The 25,902-nt window shown below is 37.2% G+C and overlaps 2 protein-coding genes across 15 annotated transcripts in view; one reads left to right on the top strand and one right to left on the bottom strand.

The window, feature by feature from the left end:
• Nucleotides 1-7,542, top strand: part of SLC4A10 (solute carrier family 4 member 10) — a 163,044-nt gene extending 155,502 nt beyond the window's left edge. For 9 of the 13 annotated variants that reach the window (XM_079311588.1, XM_079311583.1, XM_079311582.1 and 6 more), the window contains 2 exons: nt 1,382-1,498; nt 5,893-7,542. In XM_079311588.1, coding sequence (XP_079167714.1) covers nt 1,382-1,498; nt 5,893-5,959 — 184 coding nt within the window. In that variant the 3' untranslated portion in view covers nt 5,960-7,542. Of the gene's footprint in view, nt 1-1,381; nt 1,499-4,421; nt 4,573-4,940; nt 4,967-5,892 lie in introns of all 13 variants that reach the window. The other 4 variants (XR_013774966.1, XR_013774964.1, XR_013774965.1 and 1 more) reach the window with 4 other exon arrangements.
• Nucleotides 7,543-8,969: 1,427 nt separating this feature from the next.
• Nucleotides 8,970-25,902, bottom strand: part of DPP4 (dipeptidyl peptidase 4) — a 40,364-nt gene continuing 23,431 nt past the window's right edge. Inside the window, exons 17-26 of one of the 2 annotated variants that reach the window (XM_079311589.1) lie at nt 25,617-25,664; nt 25,046-25,144; nt 23,026-23,095; nt 21,242-21,436; nt 20,314-20,368; nt 18,394-18,493; nt 16,812-16,876; nt 11,786-11,858; nt 11,469-11,542; nt 8,970-10,651 (exon numbers count right to left, since the gene is read on the bottom strand). In XM_079311589.1, coding sequence (XP_079167715.1) covers nt 10,553-10,651; nt 11,469-11,542; nt 11,786-11,858; nt 16,812-16,876; nt 18,394-18,493; nt 20,314-20,368; nt 21,242-21,436; nt 23,026-23,095; nt 25,046-25,144; nt 25,617-25,664 — 878 coding nt within the window. In that variant the 3' untranslated portion in view covers nt 8,970-10,552. The remainder of the gene's footprint in view (nt 10,652-11,468; nt 11,543-11,785; nt 11,859-16,811; nt 16,877-18,393; nt 18,494-20,313; nt 20,369-21,241; nt 21,437-23,025; nt 23,096-25,045; nt 25,145-25,616; nt 25,665-25,902) is intronic. The other variant, XM_079311590.1, reaches the window with a different exon arrangement.

Genomic DNA, 25,902 nt, shown 5'->3' with positions numbered 1-25,902 from the left:
CACAGTGCAAAAGGAAATGTAGAGCAGGTCAAACCCTTCATCCTGATGCAGGCAGGGATCCAGGAAAGGTTTTGAACACACTGCAGAAAAACTAGGTTCTTACAGTATTTATTGCATCCTAAACCATTCTGATTAAATCCTATTATGTAAGATAATGAGTGAATCAAAGCAGTCTCAGGTAGCTAATGCATAATGCAGGGTTGGCACAACTAAAAAAACATGAACATCTATGTTATAGATAACAATAACACATGTTGCCAGCCCATAAGGAATTAATATAATTTAAAGTTTTTAGAAATAAATTCTTCGTAAAATATTTGAAATATCTGGTGACACTAACCTCTACATTAATGTGAGTTCATAGCAGCACCATCTTAGACTGGCCTTCCCTCTAATATTTTAACAGTTACCCCAATGTCTCCTAATGTAAATCAGGAGACTTGATTTATTTGATTTACTGAACAATCCTGGCCTATTCCTTTTGGTTCATCGCACTACTAATGGTCTCTTTTTTCCTGGTTTTGTCCATAGCTTTTTGTTGTAATTTATATTAGCAATATGTAGCTTAATTTACCTGGCAGTGTGATCTCTACTGATCTCCATTGTGTGTTGATGCTGGTAGAGTTGCCTGGATAATTCCTGGCTCTCTGTACTGTAAGGGTTGCAGTCCTGTAGCTAAAAACTAGAGTTAAGATATTGGTGGTTAAAAAGGTTCCCCCAAAACATACAACAGCAAGGTTACTGAATGCCAAGTACATGTAACCATGAAGTCAGGAATAATGTACAGGTAACCCCTTAAAACATTCAAGATTTTATTATTCTTAAGTGTATAAATATATGTTTGGAGCAGTCCAGGTAAAGCAAAGAACATAATGGCTACAAAGTGCTACTTAAGGCTACTGATTAGTTTGTTTAATTGGAGCATTTTTATTAGCTCTCTTAAATACTTTATTTTGTTAAGGCTTTTGATTGGTTTTAAAATAGTTTTAAAAGTAGATGGAGTTTCAGAGAATAAGTAGGACCTTTTGGGATTCATGTTTAATCCAACGATGCCACTATCATGCTGTGAGATTTTGGGTAACATTTAATTTCACAGTTCTTATTAATTTTTCTCTTGTTTATTAGTTGGGAGTTACACAATAAATTTTATTGATATTACTGTGATTAATTGCTGTTGGAGTAAAAAAAATACTTAAAAGTGCTAAGATGTTCTGAGACACTAAGTAATTTTTCAGGACTTCTGAAGTTTAACCATTTCTTAACTTACATTGCACTTAGTTATAGTCACCACTATCAGTTTTCAAGGACTTTTACTGAGTTAATAATTAATATGACTGATTGCTGATTGTTTTATTGTGTATTTACTTTCATTCTTGTCTAGAGATGACCCATCTGTGATAAACATTTCTGATGAAATGGCAAAAACTGCTGTGTGGAAGACACTGTTGATATCCTCAGAGAATGCAAAAGATAAGGAGTCAAGCTTTCCTTCTAAAAGGTCTTAATTTTTTTTTTACGTCATTATACTTTATATATTGGTGTCAAACCAATATTGGAATATTTTGCTATGGATAAGAAAGAATTTTAGCATTTTGCAGTTTTATTTCTTATGTTCAGTCATAATATTTGGAGCTCAAAACACAAATTCGTTAATTATTTAAAAACAGAAATCACAAATATTTGCATGGTACTTAGTAATGCTCTAGTGGAAAATGAAGTTGAGCATGCCTGATGCTTGTGTGATGAACCACCAGCCTCCACCTGGATATTGCACAACAGCTGTTGTGTTTGTTCTGCTTGCTTTTGTTCTTTCCTCTTGAAAAAGAAGTGATCATCACTGCCCTGGAAATAGCTGTATGAAGAACCCAGTACTCTGAATGCAATCTAATAATATTTGGAGTGGAAATAATTTTATGATTGCATCATTTCTTTATGTTTTTCTGCCTACTTCACTTGTACTCAAAACATTTAAATAATTTGAAACTTTAGTCCAGTAAAATGAAGCCGCAATATTTTATCTGTGCTACAGTTACTACAGGAATAAGAAAATATTAAATTCATGCACAGTGTGATTATTCTGAGAGAATTTTTTCCTCTGCTTCCATAAATTTAAAATTTAACTATTTTCTATTTAATTGTTTTGTATCACACTCTGTCATAAGCTCCCCTTCCTAATCACTCTAGAAGCTTACCCAAAGGTAAGACCCTGTCCCCAACCTTTTCCTTGATTGTGTCTTCCAATTCAAAATGGTGTCACCTTGGAACCCAAATGAGTTGACTTTGTGTAGTTTTTGGGGAGACAGAATGAGAAGAAATTTCGAAAAAGAATGTAAAATGTCTTCATTAAAGTCCCAAATTTGAAATTTACTCCATATTTAAAATGATGTATTAAAATAGTGTAGTGTATTCAAATGTCAAACTGAATTTATTACTAGTCATATTTTTAAAATTATAGAATTCTATTCTGCCCATTTCTAAATATACTTTTCAAAAGCCCATGTTTGAAACAGCTAGTCATTGTTTCAAGATGAACAGGTGCAGTAAGAGAACACTTGTAGTGATACTTTCAATGTAATGTGCTTTTTAATTTTGTCACCCCAAAATGGCATGCTGCCTTTCGGTGTTGTTCCTTTCCCTGAACTGCATAAACAAATCTGAGCAGTTGATGACCAGAGAATCAGACACCTATGGAGCAGCCCACTAATATGGTCATTTTGATATTTCACTGACAGTCAAAATAGTGTAGTTCTTGTTTGCCTTCCACCCTGCACATGGACTGAAAAGGATCCTGTCACTGGAATCAGTGTGGTGCAGGAGAAGAGGATGTGCTGGAGGGTTTTCTTATGTCAAGTGCCTCTGCTGTCCAGGCTGTGAAAGCCTGGAGAAACCTGATGTGGTGCATTCACAGCTCCTGGGTACACAGGAGTGGTAATTTTTCTGGTGGATGTTGCTTTCTTTGGTAGTATGATGGATGATGTAAACATGACCCTCTGAACAGAGCATCCACAAAGATTGTGGCTCAGATAAGAGTTTTGGCCTTTAAACAGCAGTTAAATAGAAACTAATTTTCTAAAGGTCTCATTTAAAATCTAGTTTTGTTTCTTTGATCTTGAAAACAAAGACTCATGAGAAAAGATTTTTCTGATTTTAGCTATGAGTGTCCTGTTGTAAAGGAACAGCCTTAACGACTCTGAAACCCTGCATTTGCAGGCACTCTAGCTTCTCTCAGATTCTGAGAGAGAAGTAGATTCAAAGAACTTTAACCCTGAAAGACTTTCTTTCTGATAAGTGAAGCCATAAGCATCTTTAATCTTAAATCATATTAGAGATAGAACTACAAAAATATTATAAACTATAATGCATGTATCATTACATGAAAATATAATTCAATTCTAGGGAATTACTGAGGAAAAAAAGCTTGGAATGGTAGCTGTTGTAATGATAATTTTTTGCAAATTATCAAGATCAGCAGTATTAGATTACACAATTTCCACATTGAAGGGTACCTTATCATTGAGGGGGGGAAAAAATCTCATTTTGAAATAAATTTTACTGATGCCTTGTGGAGTTGAACTATATGACATGTAGTACTCCCTTTCTGCTGTCGGTTCTGCTTCCTTATATCTCAAAATATTATTAAATGGGGATGATGAAATTATGATAGTGTACTATGATGTTATGTAATGCCTTTTATGCAAGGCATTGAGCAATTAACAGAAAGCTACTCATAGTAATTAATTGCTGAATTGACTTGCCCAATTATAAGCTAAAATCATCTTCAAAAAGAGATTTTAGGCAGGAAGAGTTTATACAAATGAATTCCCAGCCTGATGCATGGATAATTTCTATCACAGGATGCCCCCTGGCCCTGATTCTGTGAAGTAGCAGAGAGTGAGAGAGCTCTTAGGTCCCTGGCTCCTGAATGTTTTTACCTGTCTAAAGAGAGGACTTGCATAGGATTCAGTCAAGTTACCTAGCTGTAGAAGCACCTGAACTTTGCAATTTTCCAACTTTCATTTTTTTTATTATTAAAATTCCCAGGGAGCTAAAGGTGTGCCTTTGAGCCTTTCTTGGTAGAACTGAACAAGGCACCTCAAACCCTTTGGTACATGTAAATAAACATTCCTCTGTCTTCACTCATAATATTAAACCTTTCAGATAGCAATTTCAAAGCGTGTGCAGATCTGACCATGGACAGGAGATAGACTTAGCTGGTCTTTTAAACTTTGGAGGTGGTATGAGTGAGTTCCCTTTCCTACGTGAAGATATGAAAATCCCACATCCCAGACCTTCCTGCTCAGGCTTGTTAGACTACTCCCTTGGTAGGGAGGAAGAGAGCTCCAACTCTTTTACAGATCCACCAGTGACGTGTTTTACTGGAAAAAGACTGGACTTGTCCTTTTTTTTTCAAATTTCTCAAGGCATTAAAGCCCACATCTGCAGGAGCTGCTCAGAGATGTGAATCCTAAATAGAAGGAAGACTTTCCTGGTATCACAGAGGCACCTAAAACGTGGAAATATTATAGACTGTAAGGCACAAAACACCTCAGTGTTTGCTTTTACTAAGCACAGGTAACTCCCTGCCTGCTGTACTGCTGCACTTCCAATTCATCCCCCTCCGAAATTTGTTTGCATACCCTTTGTGTGCAGAAAGTGTAACATACCCAATTCTATCACTGTTCTACAGAAGGTGACAGATTTGGCAGTTGAAGTGGCAGAAGTTGGTATTCTTTAGCTATTTCCATTAACACCTCTGGAAGCTGCCATAGGCATAGAAGTAAGCTTTGGCTGAAATGAATTGTATCCTTAAAGCAATTTTTATGTGAAGAAAAATGTCAAATGACTGTAGAATTGTGCATGAATCGCCTTAAGAATTTGAGAATTGATCTTGCTTTCTTTTTAAGCCTTGTGTAACTCAGCCTATTTCTCATTCATTCTAGTTAAGGAATTATTCCCATGAAACCTGGTAGGTTTGTGCTTGCTACAGGTTTGTTCTCAGAACCATCTGGTTTTTTTTAGATACCCTGCCACTCTTTGTTGAAGGCTTGGTTTGCCTGTGTTGTGGAAGCCTCTTTGCATTTTCATACTGTGATTGAGACTCACTGGAAGAACACAACTTTTTATTTATTGACGCTGTTGTAAATTAGGACACTCACACACACACAAAAATCATCTGCTTTGCATGTGTATTGCTTTCTGTAGGCAAATCAACATAGTTTTAACTGGGAAAAAAAAACCCCTGAATCCAAATTTGAACTCTGGTTTGGTGTTTTGAATGATACGGCTTTTATCAGATTTTTCAGGCTTTTTTTAAACATTTATTTCCTTATAATGTATATATGAGGAAGTATGTATTACACTCCACATGGGGAATATTGTCTATCCCCATCCCCCCCAGACTTCTGCTCTCCTCAGTCAAGACTGAAAACCAAATATTTGTTGGATATTTGCTTGCACTAATCTAGTTCAGAAACATTCCTTCTAAATGTATAGTTGAACAAGAGAATACGTTTTAAAGGCAAGAAATACTTACTGTGACCTCTTGTTTGTTCCATTTAAGAATGTGCTAGTATTGTCTGAGAACTGTACCAATGCCCTTATTTAGCAAATTAAGTTGTATTTGCCAAAAAAGATGTGGCTATCTTTGCTTGCATGCTGGCTGTCTATGTACATCTTAAGTTCTTTACCTACCTTGTCACTAAAATGCTGATATCTTCTACACCATTCAGCACAGAAATTTTCACTTGCTTTCCCAGTTTGTGACATGAAGCATGAAAAATAAAGTCTCTGTGCAATGTTGGTTTTCAGGTAGATAATATATGTATGTGTGTGTGAGAGAGAGAGATAGTGCTACAATAACTCTATTTTTTTGTTTCCCCTTTCATTTCCTAGTGCTGAAATCAGAAAAGAGAAGAAAGCTGACTCAGGGAAAGGTGTTGACCGGGAGACTTGTCTATGACTTGCTCTTCAAGTAATTTTTTTTTACAAACGAATTAAAGGAGTGCCACAACCACTAAATATAATGATTTACCTTGTAACTTTTGTCTTTCATCTCAAACTAGCACAGGTAATGTAGTGCAATACTTGTCTCATTCCACCTTGTCTACCTTGTCTAGTATCAATGTAAATGTCTGCAGTAGCCAATGCAAAAAATCTTTGTGTTCGTTGCTGATCTTGGCCATTTATCAGTACTTGTATGAGAAATGTAAGAAGCAAATTTTCTTTCAAATTCAACTTTCCTGTTAATAGGTTTGTACTGTATTTTGCTACTTTTTCTGTGTGAGAATACTTAACAATCTTGATTCAAGATGAACTTGAAAACCCTTGGTCTAATTTTTTTTATTTTAAATCACCTAACTAGTAAATTATTTCAGGAGACCCAAACTGACAAGCAAACATTAAGAAGTTTATAAAATAACAACTGATCTGACCCTGTGAAGAAACTAACAAGGATAATACTTTCCTCCTTAATCTGTCCTTTTGAAGTCATGGATTACTTCTGCAATGTGAATTGCAGGGTCAGATTCTGTATTTGTGAAGTTTTCCTTGATTTAATACAGTGTATTTAATATTAAAATTTGTATGTAACTGGAACATAGTCCTATATATATATAAATATATATATATAAAATTATATATTAAAACATTTTCTCACCTTAGCTAAAGAAAACCACCACATCCTTTGATGTGAAACATGGGTACAGTATTTCTTAAAATGCCATTTGTGATTACAGTACCTTATCTTGTATCGTATGAATGTTGCCATGGTAGGCCAAATAAATGCATTTTATCATTAATCAATCCATTATTTTATAATAGGAAAAATTTTGTAGATACAAACTATACCCCACATGCAGTTTTATCACCTGCCCAATGATCCTCCTCTTTATTCAGCCACATAAAGGGTGTATTTATATTGTCTTCTCTCCACTAACAACTGTGAACCTCTTAGTTTCAGAGATTGTGTATAATACTTAAATGGGTATCCTGCTGTTGTTTTGTTACAGCTCTTTATTATTCCATCAAGTACATATTGATTGAAAGATAAAAACAACATTGCAAACTAAAATGTGGCTTTAGGGCTATTACATTTTTCGTAATGGATTTTGTTACTGCCCTCGTATACTTCAAGCTGCTCTTTTGTGTAAAAGACTGCAAGAATAGGTATTGAATGAATAGGGATGTGGAGCTAAAGTTTTATTGTGTTATTTGGAATTCACTGATTTTTAAATTTTTTAAGATAAATTTTTAAATTATTAGAATGAAAGCTAACTCTCAGTATTATGCTGTAACTTTGAATCCTAAAAATAAGAATTGCAGTCTTGCAATCTCAGTAAGAACTCATCCATAGGGCTGTAACATTCCCCACCTTTCCCAAATACATTAATTTTCTATACACCTTGTGAACGAGTTTTCCCATTCAGTAAATTTAAAGTATTCCAATGTTTTTGTGTATGTGAGTGTGTATGTTTTAATACTTTAGCCATATATAACTGCATTTTGCTGCAAACTTGATAGGGTCACTGTTCTAAATTTACCTTAGCATTATGAAAGCCTATTAAAAGCCATTTTTATGGAGGAAAAAAAAAATCTAATGGACACAAAGAAGGATTTACATCTAATTCAATGTTTGTATATGTAAATTTAGGAAAAAATGCTGATGCATTAAGGTTAAATGCTTTGTTTTGTGTACTTGATGATAAATTGTAAGATTCCAATTGTTTAAAGGTTAGTATAGAAGCTCAATACTGGTTTGTCCTGAAAGCAGCCTGATGGTGTTTTAACATGTTGCTGACTTTGTTACAGATTATGTATACAATCAAAATGTATTAGCTTCATTTGACCAACTCTTAGAATATTAAGAAATCAGTGTATTCAATGGCATTCTGTATTTCTGTTCAGTATTTCAGAGTGGTTTTATTTTAAAACACTCTGGTTTTGCGTGAATTTAAGTGCTTTTCCAATGTTAATCTTAACATTCTGAAATCACACACAATATAAAGCATATGTAGTGCTATATTTACTTCTAATTTCATATTCCTGGTCAAAATTACTCAATTTCTTGGATGTAATTTATTACAGAAGTTTATGTGTACATGTGAATAGACTATTGTGTTTTTCACAATTCAGATATGTTATGTGAAAATAAATATTTATCCTAACTAATTTTCAATTTTATTTTTATACTGCAAAACCCAGAAGAGGTTTGCACTATCATGTGGTATTTGAAATGCCTACCTGTCCTGAATGTGCTTCACAAATTAATGAGTGGTAGAGCCCAGCATGGCTATCTTTTCAAGTGGGATCTCACTGAAACATGCAAGGCTGTGAGGGTTGGCTCCCTGGGTGGAGCTGGAGGTGATGTACCTGGTCTGACCTCAGCAGTGAGTGTGAGCCTGGGGACAGCTCAGAGCTCACTGTTCCAGGAAGAGAATGGCAATGAAACTCCAATATACTGCTCATGAGTTGGTCCCCCTTCCTTCTGAGAGAGGTGACATGGATCAAGCAGGAGTAGTTGGATCTTTTTAGAGATTAACAGGTGAAGTTATACAATTTAAAATGCTTCTGCTCTTCTCAGAGCCCTAAATTTCTGCTACTGAAAAACTTCAAAGCCATAAATCACAGTACTATATATCCAGTTAAAAGGGGAAGATGTATTGAGAGTACAGAAGAGTTCCCCAGTGAGATGCTAGAATCATTAAGGTAGGTTAGGTGCAAAAAACTGCATCTTAATCAAAGACTTAGCGCATATAACTTCTAGTTTCACTTATTTTTTAAAATTTTTCTTTGATTATACTAATTCTTGCACTTATCTAATGAGAGCCTGGTGAAAGTAGTTTTTTGGATTACAGAAACACATTCTGTTGGTCTTCATGACAGTGTGAGTGATAACATTAAAATAAATCTAACTATTTACTCTTGTATACACTAGCTATATCATAATTCACCTTATACTGATTCAGGTTTCTTTGCCTTGAGTCAAAAGAATGAGAGATGTGATGATACAGCCAATGTAGAACTTTTACAGTGGTGCCGCATTAGAGCCACTACTGCCTTGAACCCAAGATGGCATTTGTAAAACCCAGTTCCAGTGTGTTTCAAAAAAATCCCAACAGAACAAAACCACCCATCAGTCTTGGTTTGTGAGTCAAGGAATTGTTAGCTTATGAAAACAAAATCTGATTTTCTATTCAAGGCTTTCTTATTTAAGGACAAGCTGCACACTATCTTAACATTCTTCCCCATACTTTATCTGTCTGCATGAGTACTTTTCATTCACACCTAATGTCACTAATAACCCACAATACAGACATAATCAGATGCTGGCATGTAATATCAAGAAACTAAGTGTTAGATAATCATGTCACACTCCTTTACATGATACCATTACACAAATCAGAAGCTTCACTGTAAGTTATCCTCAAAAATTATGGTGATTTAAAAAAAAATTCTGAAGTTCTTTTTCTAAAGCAAAATTTTCAATGATATGGACTACACTTCCTTTCATAAATTAATATATTTATTATTTTAAAGCAGCACAATTTTTAGTACAAGTGGATTGCATTTTTTGTATGAGAAAATTGAGAAAACTAATCCTCAGATTAGATGGAGAAGCCTACCTGGAGTGCTGTTAAGAAAGACATTTATGGGTAGGCTGTAAGGAAAAGCAGTTTTGCCAAAGAGCATGTTCACAGGAGAGTGACAGTCCAGGCCTAGATTTAAGTGACTGCTAGTTCACATTGTAATATTTTATGTTTCCTATTCATCAGTACATGAGCAACTTCTACATTAAAAAATGGAGGTCTTGTTGACTTCCCAGAGGAGATTTTGCAGTGCAGATTCCCAGAGTAGCAGCTGTTTTAATATAAAATAAGCAAAAATCACAGTATTATATATAATAGCACACAAAGAACTTCAGGGCCATTGGTTTGAATAGGTATCATTCAAAATCTTTGGTGAAAGCTGGTTACATGCTTGCCTTGTAAGTTCTACAACTGTAATACAAGAGATTGCAGAGAAAACACACTCACTTCATGAACTGCAGTATAAAGTGTTTCCTTCTGCACATATTAACATTGTAGTATTCCTGATACCAATCCTAAAATAGTAATTATCAAGCCTTACAAATTTCTGCAAAAATGTTTCTTCATTATTTTCACAGAAATTACCCAGCATTCATTTCTTTTTTGATAGAAATATTATTATATTTTTATTCTGCAAATGATCACCACGTGACATTTTTATCATTTGTTACCCTGATATACAAAGGAGGATTGTTTCTCTTTTAGACTGAAATATCAAAAGGTAATTACTCAAGCAAGTACCATGCTTCCTAGAAGTCTGCAACATCATTCTGGTGATAAGACCTGATTAAACACAATCAATAAAAATGCAATAGTTGCTTGGCAACAGGAACCATTATAAAGATTAGCATTTCATTGTGGACACTGGTATCCCAAGAGCTGACTCTTATCTCATCTTGATTTATACTGGCTCAGAGTACATTATCCTTGAGAGTTTTCTGGAGAAGTACCATCTACCAAGCAAAATGCTAGTGCAGTGAGAAGCACTGCTTTATGAAGTGGCTCATATGGGTATAAATATGTTTATGTGCTTGACCGGAGATGGAATGGTCTTTGTCAGTGTACCACTGTGAGAAAGAGAAATACAGAGCATGTTAGTTGCAGCTACATCTAAATGATACAAATCAAACACGACAGACACAAAAACCTGTGCAGCCATTTAAAATAATCCTAGTATGAGGCTTTCAGCATGGAGGCAAAGACATGTTGGGTAGGAAGCTGCTATGAGACTTTAGTCCCTTCTTTGCATGTGGGACATGCTCTGTTTTTATACTGAAGGTGTAAAAACAACATGTGGCTTGTCCACATGGAGAGTAGATTCAGCTGTTGGTGCCTGACCTCCCTTTGTATGTCCTTCAAATTTGGCTGAATGAAAACCAAGCACTTGGCCTCCTTCTATACAACATCCTGTTTAGCACTGCTCCCCAAGGGCTGAGAGAATGTAGGAAAGGAAGAGCTTGCACCTCAGTCTGAGAACTTCCATGCACAACATAAGAAAAGGCAAATAACTGCTTCTCTTACAAGTTCAATAAACACCAGACGTGAGGGACAGGCTATCTGGGATTTTGCTGAAGCCAAACTTTCCTTTCATCCTATCTGTAAGACACTACTCATTGCACTTGGGTATATGCAAAGGTTGGGACTGGCTGTTTGTCTGAGAACACAAAAAATTACGAAAATGGAAGATTAGGTAAAAAGGGTCGAATATGAGATGGTGTTGCTTTAGTTTTTCTTGTGCAGAAATAAAATAGGTGCTTTATGTTCACATTTCAGTTATGCAACTATATGAACTTTCATTTAAGAATGCAATGAATTTATACCTCACCACAGGGAGCTTATGTTATTATTCTCATTTGTATAATGATAAACAAAACCGAACCATACCATTGCCTGAAAATCCACTTCAGCATCAACAAGAGCTTTGGAAATCTGTGCTGCTTGCTGAAAGTGAACATTATCTGGAAAGTGGAAGAGGAAAAAGGTAAACAAAAACTGCTTCTGTAATACTCTGGGGGAAAATCAAAGCAATAAATGCACTAGACTCCCCAGCACTGCTGACTGAAACACAGATTAGTTGCAAAAAGCAGTATTATTTTATTGATGCAAATGTAACAGCCTTGCCCCTTCATGCTTTTGTTTTGTCAGTAGTAGAATTGCGAACCTGTCTGTAATACTAAAATGTCTAATTAACTGCAACTCACCATCTGCTGTTCCATGAATAAGGAGATATTCAACTTCCTTGAATTTTTCAGCTCTGGCCATTACTGTTGAACTCTGAAATTAAAGGAAAAAAAAGAAAAAAGGTGCTATTTATTAGGATATGACTTGCTACCGACTGACTTTGATTCGTGTTGACACCGTCTGGGATCCTTCAGCCAAAACCAAGCACAGCCTGCTTGCCCCCCCGGACTGCCATGGGACAGGGTCACACATCCAGGGCTGGTGCTGACACTCCAACACTCCGCGCTCCTGCAGCTGCTGGCGAGGCTGTGGCTGCAGGGGGAGAGCTCTGGGGGAGCTTTGGGTGCGTGGCCGGTGCTGGTGGCCTGCAGCACACCGTGTGCCATTGGCTTCCTGCGTGACTGCAGACTAGTTAAAAAAAATGTTTCCATGGCAACAGTGCACCCTGTGAGAGCAAGAAGTCGATCTTGCAGAGGCTACAGACGTTATCTTCCCTCCTCAAGGTTCACCTGCAGGTAAGGCACCAGAGCTAACATGCCTCAGTCTCCAGTAAAGCTGGGTAACGAGAAGTTTAGAAAAATGTGCTCTCCAGATATGAAACAGAAATGCCTGAACGACAATCACTAGACCAAATCTCTAAACAGAAGTCAAGCTACATTTTGGGAATGGAAACACAGCGATGAAAAGATTAAATAATCAGCAACTATGATTAACCAAGGAATTTAAAACATAGTAACAACATATTCCCAAGAACATTCTAGCCCACCTGACTTGCTACTGTGAGTAAAGAAAGAAGACAGTAAGGATGGCAAATAAGATTTTTAATTTGGGCAAGGAAAGGGAATAGAATGGTGCTCTGCCATGAGCAGAGGAAGATGAGGAACAACAGGGACAAGACATTTTAGGCTTGATAAGACAACCAGTTAATCTGGAAAGAAAAAAAAAAACCCACTAAAAATTATGAACAGAAAAATATAGTGATTCGCTTTTTTTTCTCCCCCATTTTGTATTAAGACTGTATCCTTGCACAAGGTTTTGCAATTAGTACCCCAAAAAGGTCAAATACATTATACTACCAAGACAGAGAAGTGTTCTAATTTCCTTATGTTTCTTGTACACTCATGAATTCTTAAAGCAAGTACAAATATTAAATTCCTTTTGTCATGGCAGAATAGTGTACCAGATCCCTTCCATACATGGAACAAGTTCTTTTTATGTATTCAATGAAATCTAAAAACCAAATTCAGCAGAGAGGGCAAAAAACCCCCACCCTCCAGTCTGTAACACTGCAGTGACCCTCTTTTGATAGTCAAGGGCTAGAGAGCACCAGAAACCCAGTATATGGAAATCCACCAACAGTGGAAGCATGACATCTTCCATTTAGATGATTTGGCATCCTGGAGGAAAAGCATTTATCTGTGAGTGACAATATATGGAAAGAGCACTTTGATGCACTGAGGAGCACTGGTAAACCAGCTGACCAAAAAAAACAAATAAGAAAAAAACAGCCTAGTAAGATAAAAAAACCTCAAACCATCCAGTATCCTTTAAATACACAGTTTTCCACAAGTGCCGAGGGAAACTTGTTAGATCACCTTGCTACATTTTCTTCTAGAAAACCAATGCTGTTTTAAGTAAATCTGTGAGTGGAAGCCTGATTCAAGTTACAGTTCTGAGAACCTGACTTAGCAAAAGCAGTTTTAGAAAGAGGATGTCACTATTTTTCCTCTTCAGGCATTAAATAAAATAAAGAAGTTATTTGTAAAAGTACTTCAGAAAGAAGAAGCATATGAGATATTTCCTCTGTTTTTTTCATCACTGGTGATACTTCACTTGCTGTACTCACACACAACATGAAGACTTCCTTCCCTAAAATTTTCTTTAAGGACACAGTACGTTTGTGTCCTTAAAGAAGGTTTTAAGATAGGGAGCACTCTCCAGTTAGGCACAGTTAGACAACAAAGCAACAGCAGCTGAACAAACCTTAAGTCAACAGCAAAAAAATGCAATTTTATTTACCACTTCTGTTTTATAGTTATACTGCTGGGACAAAGGCTCTGAAAAGGTAATGTGTACAAGTACTGAAAATTAGGCCCTGCTGAGTGTAACTGGCTTTTCTAAAGATCACACAGCAGTCAACATTTTATCAGCACTCCACAAACAAGTTAAGGTTTGGCTGAAACTGAAGGTCTCTCTCCCTTTAGCATATTCTCAGATAATAGAACAAATGTCAAATCAGTACAAGATGGCATATTTACAAAATTGTACCCTGTTTTGCATAACCTAATGATGCAGCAGTTCTTAAGGACTGAACATTTCAAATCTGCTAGAAGAAGATTGCCAAATCTATGACTGTTTCAAACACTTGCCAAAAGCATATCAAATTCAGAGTGAACTGCAAAATAATGTTCTCACAAGTTGAACAGTCTCTTCGGTATGCTTTACATGGCTACTGTGTCTGACCTCCAGAGCTCTGCCCTGATTCAGTCTCAAGTCTTTTGCATCAGGGATGTTTTTTCCAGGCTGCCAGACTCTCTGCCATCCAGCCTAGGATTGTTATTAGGAGCACCACCCATGCTTGCTCCTCTCTTTCACAAAGCTCTCATTTTTAATAGTTTACCTTAAAAGACACTGAACATCCCTAACTAGCCCACTTAGTAATATGAGTTCTCCCTCAGACTTGACTCCTGATGAACAATATTTAACATCTCAGATCTTCCGCCTTCAAAAATCTAAAACCTAATGTCACAGTAATGCAAAGGTAGGATGTACCCCTCTTAGCAAAAGTAGTTTCTTGAGTCTATATGTTCAGTCACTAATAATACTCTACATGTTAGGACTGTGCCTAGCAGTGCTCATCTTCTTTAAGCAGTTGTGTACACCATCTCATTTCTTTCAAATCAGGATGCATACTACAGTTTATGCAACTTTTCACTTTTCATGCCAGCTTTACAGCAATGTAGCAGGATAGAGAATATATGATGCAGCACACAAACCTGACAGCACAGAGTTAGCAGTGCAAGCTTTAACAGCTTCAGCTGTACATACTTGCTTTCAGGATAGAGTCTGCATTCACCTCAAAAAACATTCATTTCAGCACACAGCTCTCGTCAGTGTCAAGGGGCCAGGAGGCTGACTACTGGGACATGGAACAAAGGGGCTGTAAGCCAGGTACATACTGGGCTGAAGTCAGTAAGGGTCTTCAGCAATAACAAAATCCCACAACACTTTCACTGAGGCTACATGAAGAACAACAAACTCACTTCTCAAGCCACCCCACCCTCCAGGTTAAAAGTCAAGTCCAAGTACTATATTATTTAGAGCTTTTAACAACAGATGAGGATTTAAGTTGCATTTTACTTTCTCCAGGAGCAGCAGCAAAGTGTGACAATCTGATCTAGGCAATTACTCCTCCTCCATCTAGCCATCATTCTCCCCAATTAGTCCTCTGAGTAACACATTTGAAACCTTTAGCTCTTTGGTACTGGCAGTTTCAACGTGGCCATTGCCAGCAATGGATACCATGCCAAGAAAATCCGACTCCTGGCTTGAAAGGATTAAACAGTCCTCTGTTGCCATCTGTGCTGTGAAGCTGGTGAGTGACTTTGTGCACCCAGAGCGTTAACGTTCGTTCTGCACAGCGACAGAAACTCGTATTTACACTGTTACCTCGCAGACCTCCTACCGTTCCCACTGCCTTCAAGAAACACTTTTGGAAAAAGGCAGGCAGGCGGCTGCAGGCTGCTGGTCAGTGCCTGCTGGGCACAGTAGCTCAGTGGAGAGAGGAGGGAGACACAGACACAGCACCAAGCTGTCCAGCAGTCACTGCCATCATCCCTACTCTTGCTAGAACATCTTATGTAGCAGTTGACAACACGAGAGTACTGCAAATTTATGTCAAACCACATGTTTCAGTACACATATGTATGCACTTACATGCTTTAGCATACTTCTAATCAATACAACAACCCTCACCCTTTTTTCTATCCATGACATTTTTTAAACACAGACAACCAGTGCTAAACTATCTTCTATCCTGCCTACCAACCCAAACACAGAGAATGCTCTCTCTCCTGCTCTAACATCACCATCCCCATGGCTGGACTCTTCTGTGAAACACTGCAATAACCAGGCCACAAAGAATCCCTCAGATTCCTCACAGTTCTCCCATAACCACTGTATTTTCATCTAGGCCTGAAGTAACACAAAGTTTGGCTGCTCTGCCCGATGTCCAGCTACCTGTGACTTTGAAAAGTCCTTGAAGTAACAAAAATCATCTGGTACATGGAAAAGCAAGTCAAACAATCATGCTGTAACAAGCATGAACAGTCTAGATGCAATTTGCTTTCAGTAAGACACATGGAAAGTCCCTCACTTCTGTAAAAACATTGGTCATATTAGAAGAAACTTTGAACACCCTGTGTTTATGGAGATTGGGCCAACATTTCAGTTCTGACACTGCTGGCTCTCAGTTGGTCTGCAATTTGATATGATCACAGTACAGACAGATTTGCCTACCTGTCAAAGTGTTCTACTATTGAGGAGATTTTGCTTTCCCTGGAAAAAACTTGCAGATTCCTAAAGCAGGGAAGTTCACACAATGCCCATTAAAAAAAAAAAAAAATCAGAAAGAATGGGAGTACATTATTTTTTGTGAGAAATATTTAAGATAAAGCATACTTTGCTAATGAACATACACATTTTAAAACAAACTTGTTTCTATGTGGTTAAAACAGAAGTTTCTACAGCTTGTTTACAGTCTGCAAAGTAGTGAAATGGAACTGAACAAAAAACCCCCAAAACCCAAAGCACCAACACACCACACAAAGAACAGAAACCCCACCATCATTCACCAAGAAGAAGCCACCTTGTGCAGATCCAAACATGTGAAACTACAGCCTCTAACAGCACAACACAACAGTTCCAGCAGGAAAGAAGAAACCAACTTATATCTCCCCACAGGGAAAGAACTAAACTGTTTAAACAATACAGCCGTTTAGAATGAAACAACATACAAAAAATGAAATAAAGTTATTTCTTTCTTACATTATAGTTCTTCAGATTATCATTTTCTGTAGGAAGGCCCATGTATCGCTCTGTGTATATTGAATCTGAAATTTAAAAAATCCCAAAATTAGAATCTGCTACTTAATTTTCAGTCTCTGTACCATCAGTTTTACCCATCGATACAAGCAGTAACAATGCATACTGGAAATCAGGTTCTCCACAATGAGGGGCGTAGGTAACCATCGTTATTCAGAATAGTTAATCTTCTTGTTGCCATGGACACCTGAATGCTGAATATTAATATAGTACTTTGTGTCAGTGTTTCCTTATTGTTATTCTTTCAGTAATCCTAAAAAATTACTGAAAATGTTGCAGTAAATAACTAGCATCTGAAAAAAAAATCTTATTTATTTTATCTAAATGCTTACTGCCAAAATATATAGTAGTATATCAGGATTCAGCTGGACTGAAAAAAAATTATTTTCCACATATTTTTTCCCATTTTACCATTTGCAGATTTGCTGCTTTGTTTTAAGCCATAAAAATTAATGCTCTGCTGCCATATTCTAATGTCCATTTGACTTCTCATCAGAGTTCTTGCACTAGAGGTTTCTTTATGCTGAATATGCACACCTCCATAATTCTTCATTTAATAAGCTAAAAGTGGAATTTTAGAGATCTTGATCATTAAAAAAAAATTCCTGTCATACTGTAATATTCACATCCAAAATATTATGAAGATGCTGCTATGTCCCCAACAGCTTACTGCTACTGCCTGGCAGTATGATCTGATCTGCTGAATTAGCTATTATACAGCCTCTGTGCTACTTGCAGAATGATAAATTATGCCTTATTTAGCAGAGGTTTGCCAGGGAAAGCTTTCCCTTGAATGTTTTTGGACAAATAAAAATGAGGAAAATGTTAAAATGTGTTCAGATTGTACCAGCACCTATTTAAAACTTTACATATTTTTTTTTTTTTTTTAATCTGGGAGGATGGCCCCTATAACTGCATTTCTAGCCTCATGCAACTACTTGAAACCTTATGCTCTACAGGCTTGAAGCATGTAGAGACTTGTCCACTTGATCAGGTTTTTCTCACACCAAGCTATTCTCAAGATGAATTAGATTTATAAAATCCAAATTTTACATGCTAAAAAAAGCCCTGACCAACCAACCTAAGGCAATTCAAATCCTATTCTGTTACTTTGAGAAAGTAAATTAGAAGTTCAAGGTTAATCCTCACAGTTCATTCTTGTAAGTGAAGTTTCATCTTGAAGACACAAAAGTTTGATTGTGATGGATTTCTGACACACAATACCGGTTTCAAAGCAAACACAGACACATTACAGCAGTACTAAGAATATTACAATGATTTAGCCTGCATTAATGGTTAATGAGATTATCTGAAGTTACGGATAGGACTTTTTAAAATGGGAAATAATATTTAGCAAATTGGTTTAATTTCAAAACGCAGGGGCCACGAGTTCATTAAAACAGACCAAGTGGCATTTACGTGGCATCTAGCAGATAATCAAAAGCTCTGCGCCACGAATCCACACTTTGCAGCGTGTGCACTGAAGACATATGGGAATCCTTGCAACGAGGAAGCCCTCACATACCATAATATTGCCAGCGTGACACGGGGGCAACCGCTATTCCACACTTGAACACGCCGCTCCCGGAGCCAAGCACCATGGAGGTCACATATCCCCCATAAGACTGAGAAGAAAACATTGCTGTTATTTTAGTCGGAAGGGAAAGGATGGGGCCCATCTGCTGCACAGTTCATCAGGCATTTATAGGCTCAGCATTTTTCATATTAATGAACTCCATTCTGAATTTGGGTCAGACCTCAGCCAGCCTGCTCAGCCGGGGAAGCGGGCATCAAACAGCGCATGGCAGCTGTGGCGCTGATGAATGAGCGCTCGGTGGGGAAAAAGGGCGCAAACGCTGCCCGAGTGTGACTCAGCTGAGGATGACTGTGCCTGCTAGCACCGTAGGCAGCAGCAAAGACAGGAAACAAGACACTGCTGCACCGCTGTGTCCCTTCCCGTGCTGGGGGAGTGGGTGGAAGCAGAGCTCTGGCCCACAGTGTGCCTGATGAGTAGTTGCAACAGGGCATCCAAAAATTTACAGCTCCCATGGAGCAGGCCTGTGGTAGCTCGCTCCCTAACTCTCCCCCAAAGTGTCAGGAGCAAGACTGTGACTGGGGAGCAAAGGATCTGCCGAGTCTGTGGGAGGAACTGTGCAACAACACACTCCTTGCTACACACAGAAAATTTACTCACAGTCTAGCCTGATACACAGATGAGTAAATATCTGACACACTTGAGCATCCAGGCAGCAAGAAACCTAAACACTGTCACCAACCGCCCAAATGACTGCCCTCACAAGAGTTTGAATGGGTTATTTAGGAAAATGTGCCCACCCACATTCAAAAGCAAGAGCTATTTTTGGATCTCATTCCTGTCTTAAAACCAGATTAGAGGCAAAAGGAATTGCATCCTATTTCAAAGTCCTTAAATGTTAGATCCAACTTCAATTTCTAGGTTGTTCCCATGAGATTAGCAAGGTAACACATGCACTTAGTAATTAAATACTGTATAAATGCCAAACCTGGCCACAGTAAAGATATTACTGCTGAATGTAGGGCAAACAAAATCCATGTACATAGTGACAGGCTAACAATGAGAGGCTGACAATCTAAAACCCAGAGGTTCAATGTCCAGGATGCATAATCCCAATGTAGCTCCAAAGAGGAATGCTCTTGTACTACTCATCCTGAGGGTCATAAGGACTTAAAATGGGACTGCATCAAATCATCAATTTCTGCAGAAGGAATTTTCCTTTCACTACAGTTAATATCATTACATATGACTTCACATAACAGAGATATTTACCTCCAGAAGAAAAGCTATTAAAGACACCGTGTTGCCATTAAGCAACGTATTCATTGGTGCCTGCCACCTGCAGTGCCCAAATTTCAGTTAACAATTCAGCACTGGAATCACTAACCTTATGTTCACATTTAGCTTTGTAGCTGAGGGGGTATGTATATGCTATTAAACTACTAAATACTTCCATCTACTGTGCCAGGTTTTAAGTTAGTGAAGTCTGGCCTCTGGTTGCAAATGCCACCATAACCATCCCACACAGCTGGCTCAAGTGTAATTTCACACCTTTTTTAAAATCAGTCATCCAACTGAAGAAATACTATTGAATGCATACTTGGAATTTTTTTCCTTTTTAGTATAGGCACTGTACACAGGAACTTGGCAGCATTAATTTAAATTGGTTTTAAATCCTTTCAGTAGTCCTAATTTCTCTTATCAAGGCTCCTGAATGATTGCAAAAGGTCAGTGTATAAACATACTTTCAAGATGAACTTCATCAGTTCAAGTACAGGATTGTGCTGTGACCTCAGAAGTGCCTCACATCAATCACTACAAGAGCTCACACACATGGCAGCACAACAATTACAGCTACAAATAGTTGTTAAAATTAAACAGTATTCCCACCAAAATTATTTGAGTACTTACCCAACCCCAAATAGCTATTCTGTTCTTATCAACAAAGCTCATTTCAGAAAATTTTCTGAAAACAAACAGAATAATTAAACACTTAACAAACTGCAAGTATCTGCCCTTCTACAGACGTGCCTATTTCCTACCAAGTCTGCCTCTTTCTATTGTACAAACAAGCATTTCCCACTTCATCATAGTGACTGCACATGAAAACATAATAATTCAGGCACGTGTTTTAGGAAATTTAGAAAAACATCTGTGCATATGACACTCTGAAACCCCTCAACCCACACTCACATTTGTGTTGTATTAGGTTAGATTTTACTACCTGCCTTGTCTTTTTTAAAAAAATGTACAAAAATAAAATTGCAGCAGTAAGGAACACACAAACACACATAAATACAGTCACCATTAAAAAAAAAAAAATCAAGAAGATTGTCAAATTCTATTTGTTTAAACTCCTTAATGTTTTAAAGTCCCACATAAAAAAACCCTGTATGATCACTTCATTGCAATTCTGAGAGATCCATACTGGGACTGTTTGTTTTAATGAGGTTCTACAAGCATAAACCAATTGACAGACATTAATTATGATTTAAAGGCTGAGTATATCTCATACTTCTGTGACAACAAAAACTTGCAAAAAGCTGTTCCTTGCTAGTGTGTTCTTTCAGTAATATGAAACATATAATCTCTATAAAATCATCTCCATAAAATCAAGGATATGGTTAATTGGTATTACAGCATTAATTCCCCTCTCCTTTCAACCATAAAATGATGGTTGGCCTATAAATGACACACTTCAGTTTACAAAATTAAGCAGAATGTAGTTATTTTTTGCCACTATTTTCAAGATGACGAATTGAAGCCTTCACCTTTTTTCCCCCCTAAACGATAACCACGTAAAAGAAGGAGCAGGTGTTGACCTTTCCCTCCAGCTCACCTGGCTGCTTCTATCTGATCTTCCACTTCATATGTTCCCAGCCTTCTGTTTATTGCATGCATGATTGCATCCCCCTGGTAGCCGCTGCCCCTGCCGTCGAAGCTGGCCACGATGATCTGCTCCGTGCTCGCCAGGTAAGTGGCCCAGTTGATCCGAAACACCTGGTCTACTTTCTGACTACAAGGTCCTGCATACCTGGGAAAAAGGGTCACAAAATCCAGACATTTACTCTCCACGTGTTTCACATCAAGCATTTGAAATATAATTATTGCTGACAATGTTGGCCTCTAAAGCAGGATAAACCTTCAAATTAAACTGTGAAAACAAGAAAAGAGTCACTGACTGACTCCAAGGTGCCGGTATAAGCAATACCCTTATTTAAAACTTCAGCTGTTAACCAAGAAAGCAGCCTAGATTTTTTTTTTTTGTTTTACTCCTTTCTGCTCTAAGGAGAGACCTTCATTATTTCGACTTTGAGCAGAAGTCCAGGTCAGGTTTTCTTTTGTTTTGGCATATCTAGTCACCTGAGTTTCAAAGTGACGTTCTCTAACTATTTCTGTACCATTCACCCATGACTTATTTGGTTTAAGTCTGAAACCAATAGAGAGGCTTCAACTGGAAAAATGAAAACCACCATTTTCTGCATTTTCAGTGTCTCATCAGTCTGAGCTATTTCTTACGCAGGCTGAGAAAAAGGAAGCAAAACTATAATTTTAACTTTTTACTTTAAAATATTTCAGAAGCACTTGATCACTATGAAATTATACTCTGAGTGCCTTGATGGTAAAATTCTGTGCATTGCACTTAATTATCCACTTAATTATCCACAGAGTAAGAAATAGAAAAATGGCTCCTATGGCTCTATAGTGCACTTTTATCAGTTTTAAAAGCACAGAAAAAACTACAGGGGAACTTAATTCAAGCTATGGATCCCTATACTTCCAAAGTAATTTCTGATATTAAGACCACTGTGAACTAGAGGTGAGCCTTACCATGGTCCAGGTAAGTCAATAAAAATAGTATCATAATCTAAACCAGTCTTAAGAAGCCAAGAGCACTGGCTGCTCATTAAAATGTTCAATAGACACATGAAAAAGTGCTACTAAATTGCATTATATAAGGATGCATCTAACAACTAACAGCCAGATCCCTCACACAGTCACCTTTTTGTAAAAAAGGAATAACTTAACATTTTTATATTAAGGCATAGCTAAAATTCAGTAGTTTCCATTTAGAAGAAAACCTACCAGGATGAACAGAATTGCCTAAGGAAGACCACACCAATCAGCACAGGCTCATGAGGTTGTACTTATGAAAAAAAGCCACAGCAAATGCACTCCTGACTACATCATGATGATGTTTGCCAACACTGATTGACAGCCAAATATCACAGAAAAAAAGCAACATCACACACACTACTTCAGCTTTAGAATACAAGGCTTATGCAAGGTTTCATTCTCTAAATGATTTCATCAAAGTTTACTCCTAAGGAACATCACAAGCAGAGGAGGAGGTTAAGGTAACACGATCATCCTGGCTGGTAAATCACATAGAATGTATCTGCCTCAGTGCCACTGCCAGGGTATGTGCTCATTAGGCATTACATCATCTTAGGGCACAGGAATCCACCGTGAACTGGGATAAACCCCGATTTTTCATTCCATCTTAAAACCACTTCAAGAAGTAATTAGAACACATGCCAGTTTTGTGTTTCCTTATTAAGAACATTTGAAGTAGATGAAAGTGATTATTAACACAACACTGCCATGTGATTGAAAACTTACACATCAATGAGCAGAGGGTACTTCTTTGATGAATCAAAACCAGGAGGCAGAATCATTTGATACCACAGGTCTAAAAGCGAAAAGAGTTTGACTTAGGTCAGCTCTCCAGTGAAATTATTTGACAATTCATACAAGAGCACATTTGAGCCACCCCCCATAAAATTAAAGAGCAGTTTCACTGTCCTAGTATATACATGTAGAAGCTCTTAGCTAATCTAGTCATTTTTTAAAATGCTTTCCAGTTAAATTAACAGAAAGTAATAAAGTCTGGGGACTCAATATGCCGTCTCATGACATTATTCTAAGCTTACATGTGAAACTTGTTATGTCTCTACAGTGGTAAATCTAAAACAGGCTCAAAAATAAAATTTCTCTCCCAGCAGAGGAAAGAAATTCTATATTATTTTGAACCTGACAGATAGACTTTGCTTGACAGTTTGTAAAGCATCCCAGAAACATATCCAAGTATCTATTATTTTTGAAGCAATATTGATTCCAGTTCCATTCATGTTGTTCGTCCTATCCAAGTTGGCTGCGAGCTGAACATTTTAAAGGCATATCCTGCAAGTTTTGCAAACTGAATGGCTCAATTGTTCACTCATGAATTTTAAGAGAACTGATGCTGCAATGCTGATGGGCTGCACTGCAGTAATAGTCAAAGTGCAAATCCTATAGAAATTTGCAAGGCATCGTAACACTGAAATATAAACAATCTAAATTGAAGACACAAATATTAATTCTAACTTTTGCATACTCTACAGTCACAGGGGTGGATTTGGTGGATTTCTTCTCTAATGAGCTACATGAACTTGTGAGCAGACTTGGAACTTGAAGGACTACATAAATGGATTTGCTTCTCCTATTTTTGATATTAAAAATAGATTCCCCTTACCCAAAAGCTTTTACCCTGAAGACATGAAGTAGTAAGAACAAAGAGGAATAAAAAAAATTTGAATATACAACTGATAGCATGAAGAACCTCTTTAAATCTCCATCTTTCCTGGAAGATTTCATCTTTAGCCCTAGTAAAAATGTGACAGAAATAAAAGACAGAAAACACAAAGATAACGAGAGTTATTATATAAATAAGGTAACAGTGAAAGAAGGAAGGCATCAAAAAGAACAGTTAGCAATGACTGACCTAACTCAATACAGTTTGTAAAATGGAATTCCATTAAGAATATCTGCTCATTTTACCAGAAGGAAGTTTGCCATGAAGAGAAAGTCAGTAGCAAAGGCTGGAGCAAGAACAGTTTAGACAGGTACCACTACTGGGCTATCTGATGGTGCTCAGCCTATGAGCACACCAAGAAAACTTCTCTACCCAAATTCTGAGGGGCTCACAAAGCATTAACAGGTCATTTTCTAGCATTTTGGTCTGGTCTGTATTGAGGTCTATGCAGTCTTGGAGAGTGAATGTGCTTTCAAGAATGACTATTCAATCCAAATCTATTCAATCTATTCAATCCTCCACACAAAGTCAAAGGTGATAGCATTGAAATGTTGCTTAAATGTTTTCTCTAGATTTTTCATTTAGACTGTGTCTGCTTTTTCATAGTAACTGAACTTCTCTACTCTCCCAATCTGCTAACACAAACCAAAGGGACTTGCACCTGTAAATCAGAAAGACCTAGTTGAATTTATAATGTAATTTAAATTCAACAGTGTTAAAGAGCTTTGAGTTTGTGCCCCAACCTCATTTCTCTTGTTTGTTTAGTGCACTGTTAGAGACTTCTGGTTTCAAGTTTATAATAAAGGAAAAAGGAGTTAAGCCACTTCATCATGAAAACATAACAACATGGAAAAAGCACATTCTAGATAAGAACATTTTGAGATTTCAGAAAATAACTGAGAATATTTGGAAATGTCCAAAAAAATCATCTTGCCTCTAAGTTCTGAATAACTGCAAGAATTGCCATTACACCCATCTGTCCTGTCATGCTCCTCAGCAGAAGACTTTGAATCACTTGGTGAAAAGCGGGGGTAGGAGAAGAAAGGTAAAAGACATTTTTCAACTTACCATATCCACCTATATTAAGGGTCTCAGTTCTTTTTGAAGGCATCTGAATATCCTTCAATGAATTTTCCAGTTCAGTGTTATTTTCCAAGTATCTGAGGACTAAATAAAAAAGTAGGATTCAAAGACTAAACATACTTTTTTCAAATGCTCAGGTCTTTAATTATGGACCACTTTAAATATTAAACCTGAGATGATGGCAAGTTAAATTGGAATTTTAGTTTACTGCAGTTTTTATTTTTCATCTCAGATTCAATGTTTGGAGTATGGTTTTCTTTCAGTTCTTTTTCCCCTGTTTTTTTCAGCTAAATACTGTTTCAGCAAAACAGAACAATTATTCAGTAAATAAGTCATACACTACTTACTGCTTTCTAACCCAGTGTAAAATAATGTTAAATAAACTCTGAATAAAGATTTGTCAAACTATAGAATTTATTCTTCTGGTAATTACCTGAAATTAAATTTACCCTTTATAACGGACATTTTTATTATTATACAATGCAATGAGAACAAAATTAGAATAAATTTACAGAGCAATTCTCTGGGTCAATATAAATTAAAGACAATCCCATACCTCTATCATCAGTGCTTTTGTGAAGAGTAGATATGGGCAGGCCAGGACCTGTTAACAGGACACAAAACCTTCATGTTTGCATGCTAGCTTGAAACACAACCCTTGTAAAGTAATTGGAAACAGGTAAATCATAAAAGCTCAGAACTTGTTTCCCTCCAGTCTGCTCAAGGTAAATTTTAAGTTAGCAGGGCCCAAATTCAAGCCACAGGATCCCACAAAGTATTAAGACTGTCTCAGAGATGAACCACATGACTGTGAGGTACTGAAGAAAGGAATTTCCACTCTC

This window comes from Erithacus rubecula, assembly GCF_903797595.1.
Source record: "Erithacus rubecula genome assembly, chromosome: 8".
Taxonomy (NCBI): Eukaryota; Metazoa; Chordata; class Aves; order Passeriformes; family Muscicapidae; genus Erithacus; species Erithacus rubecula.
Note: the sequence above shows the minus strand (reverse complement) of the source record. Positions and strands in the feature narration are given on the sequence as shown.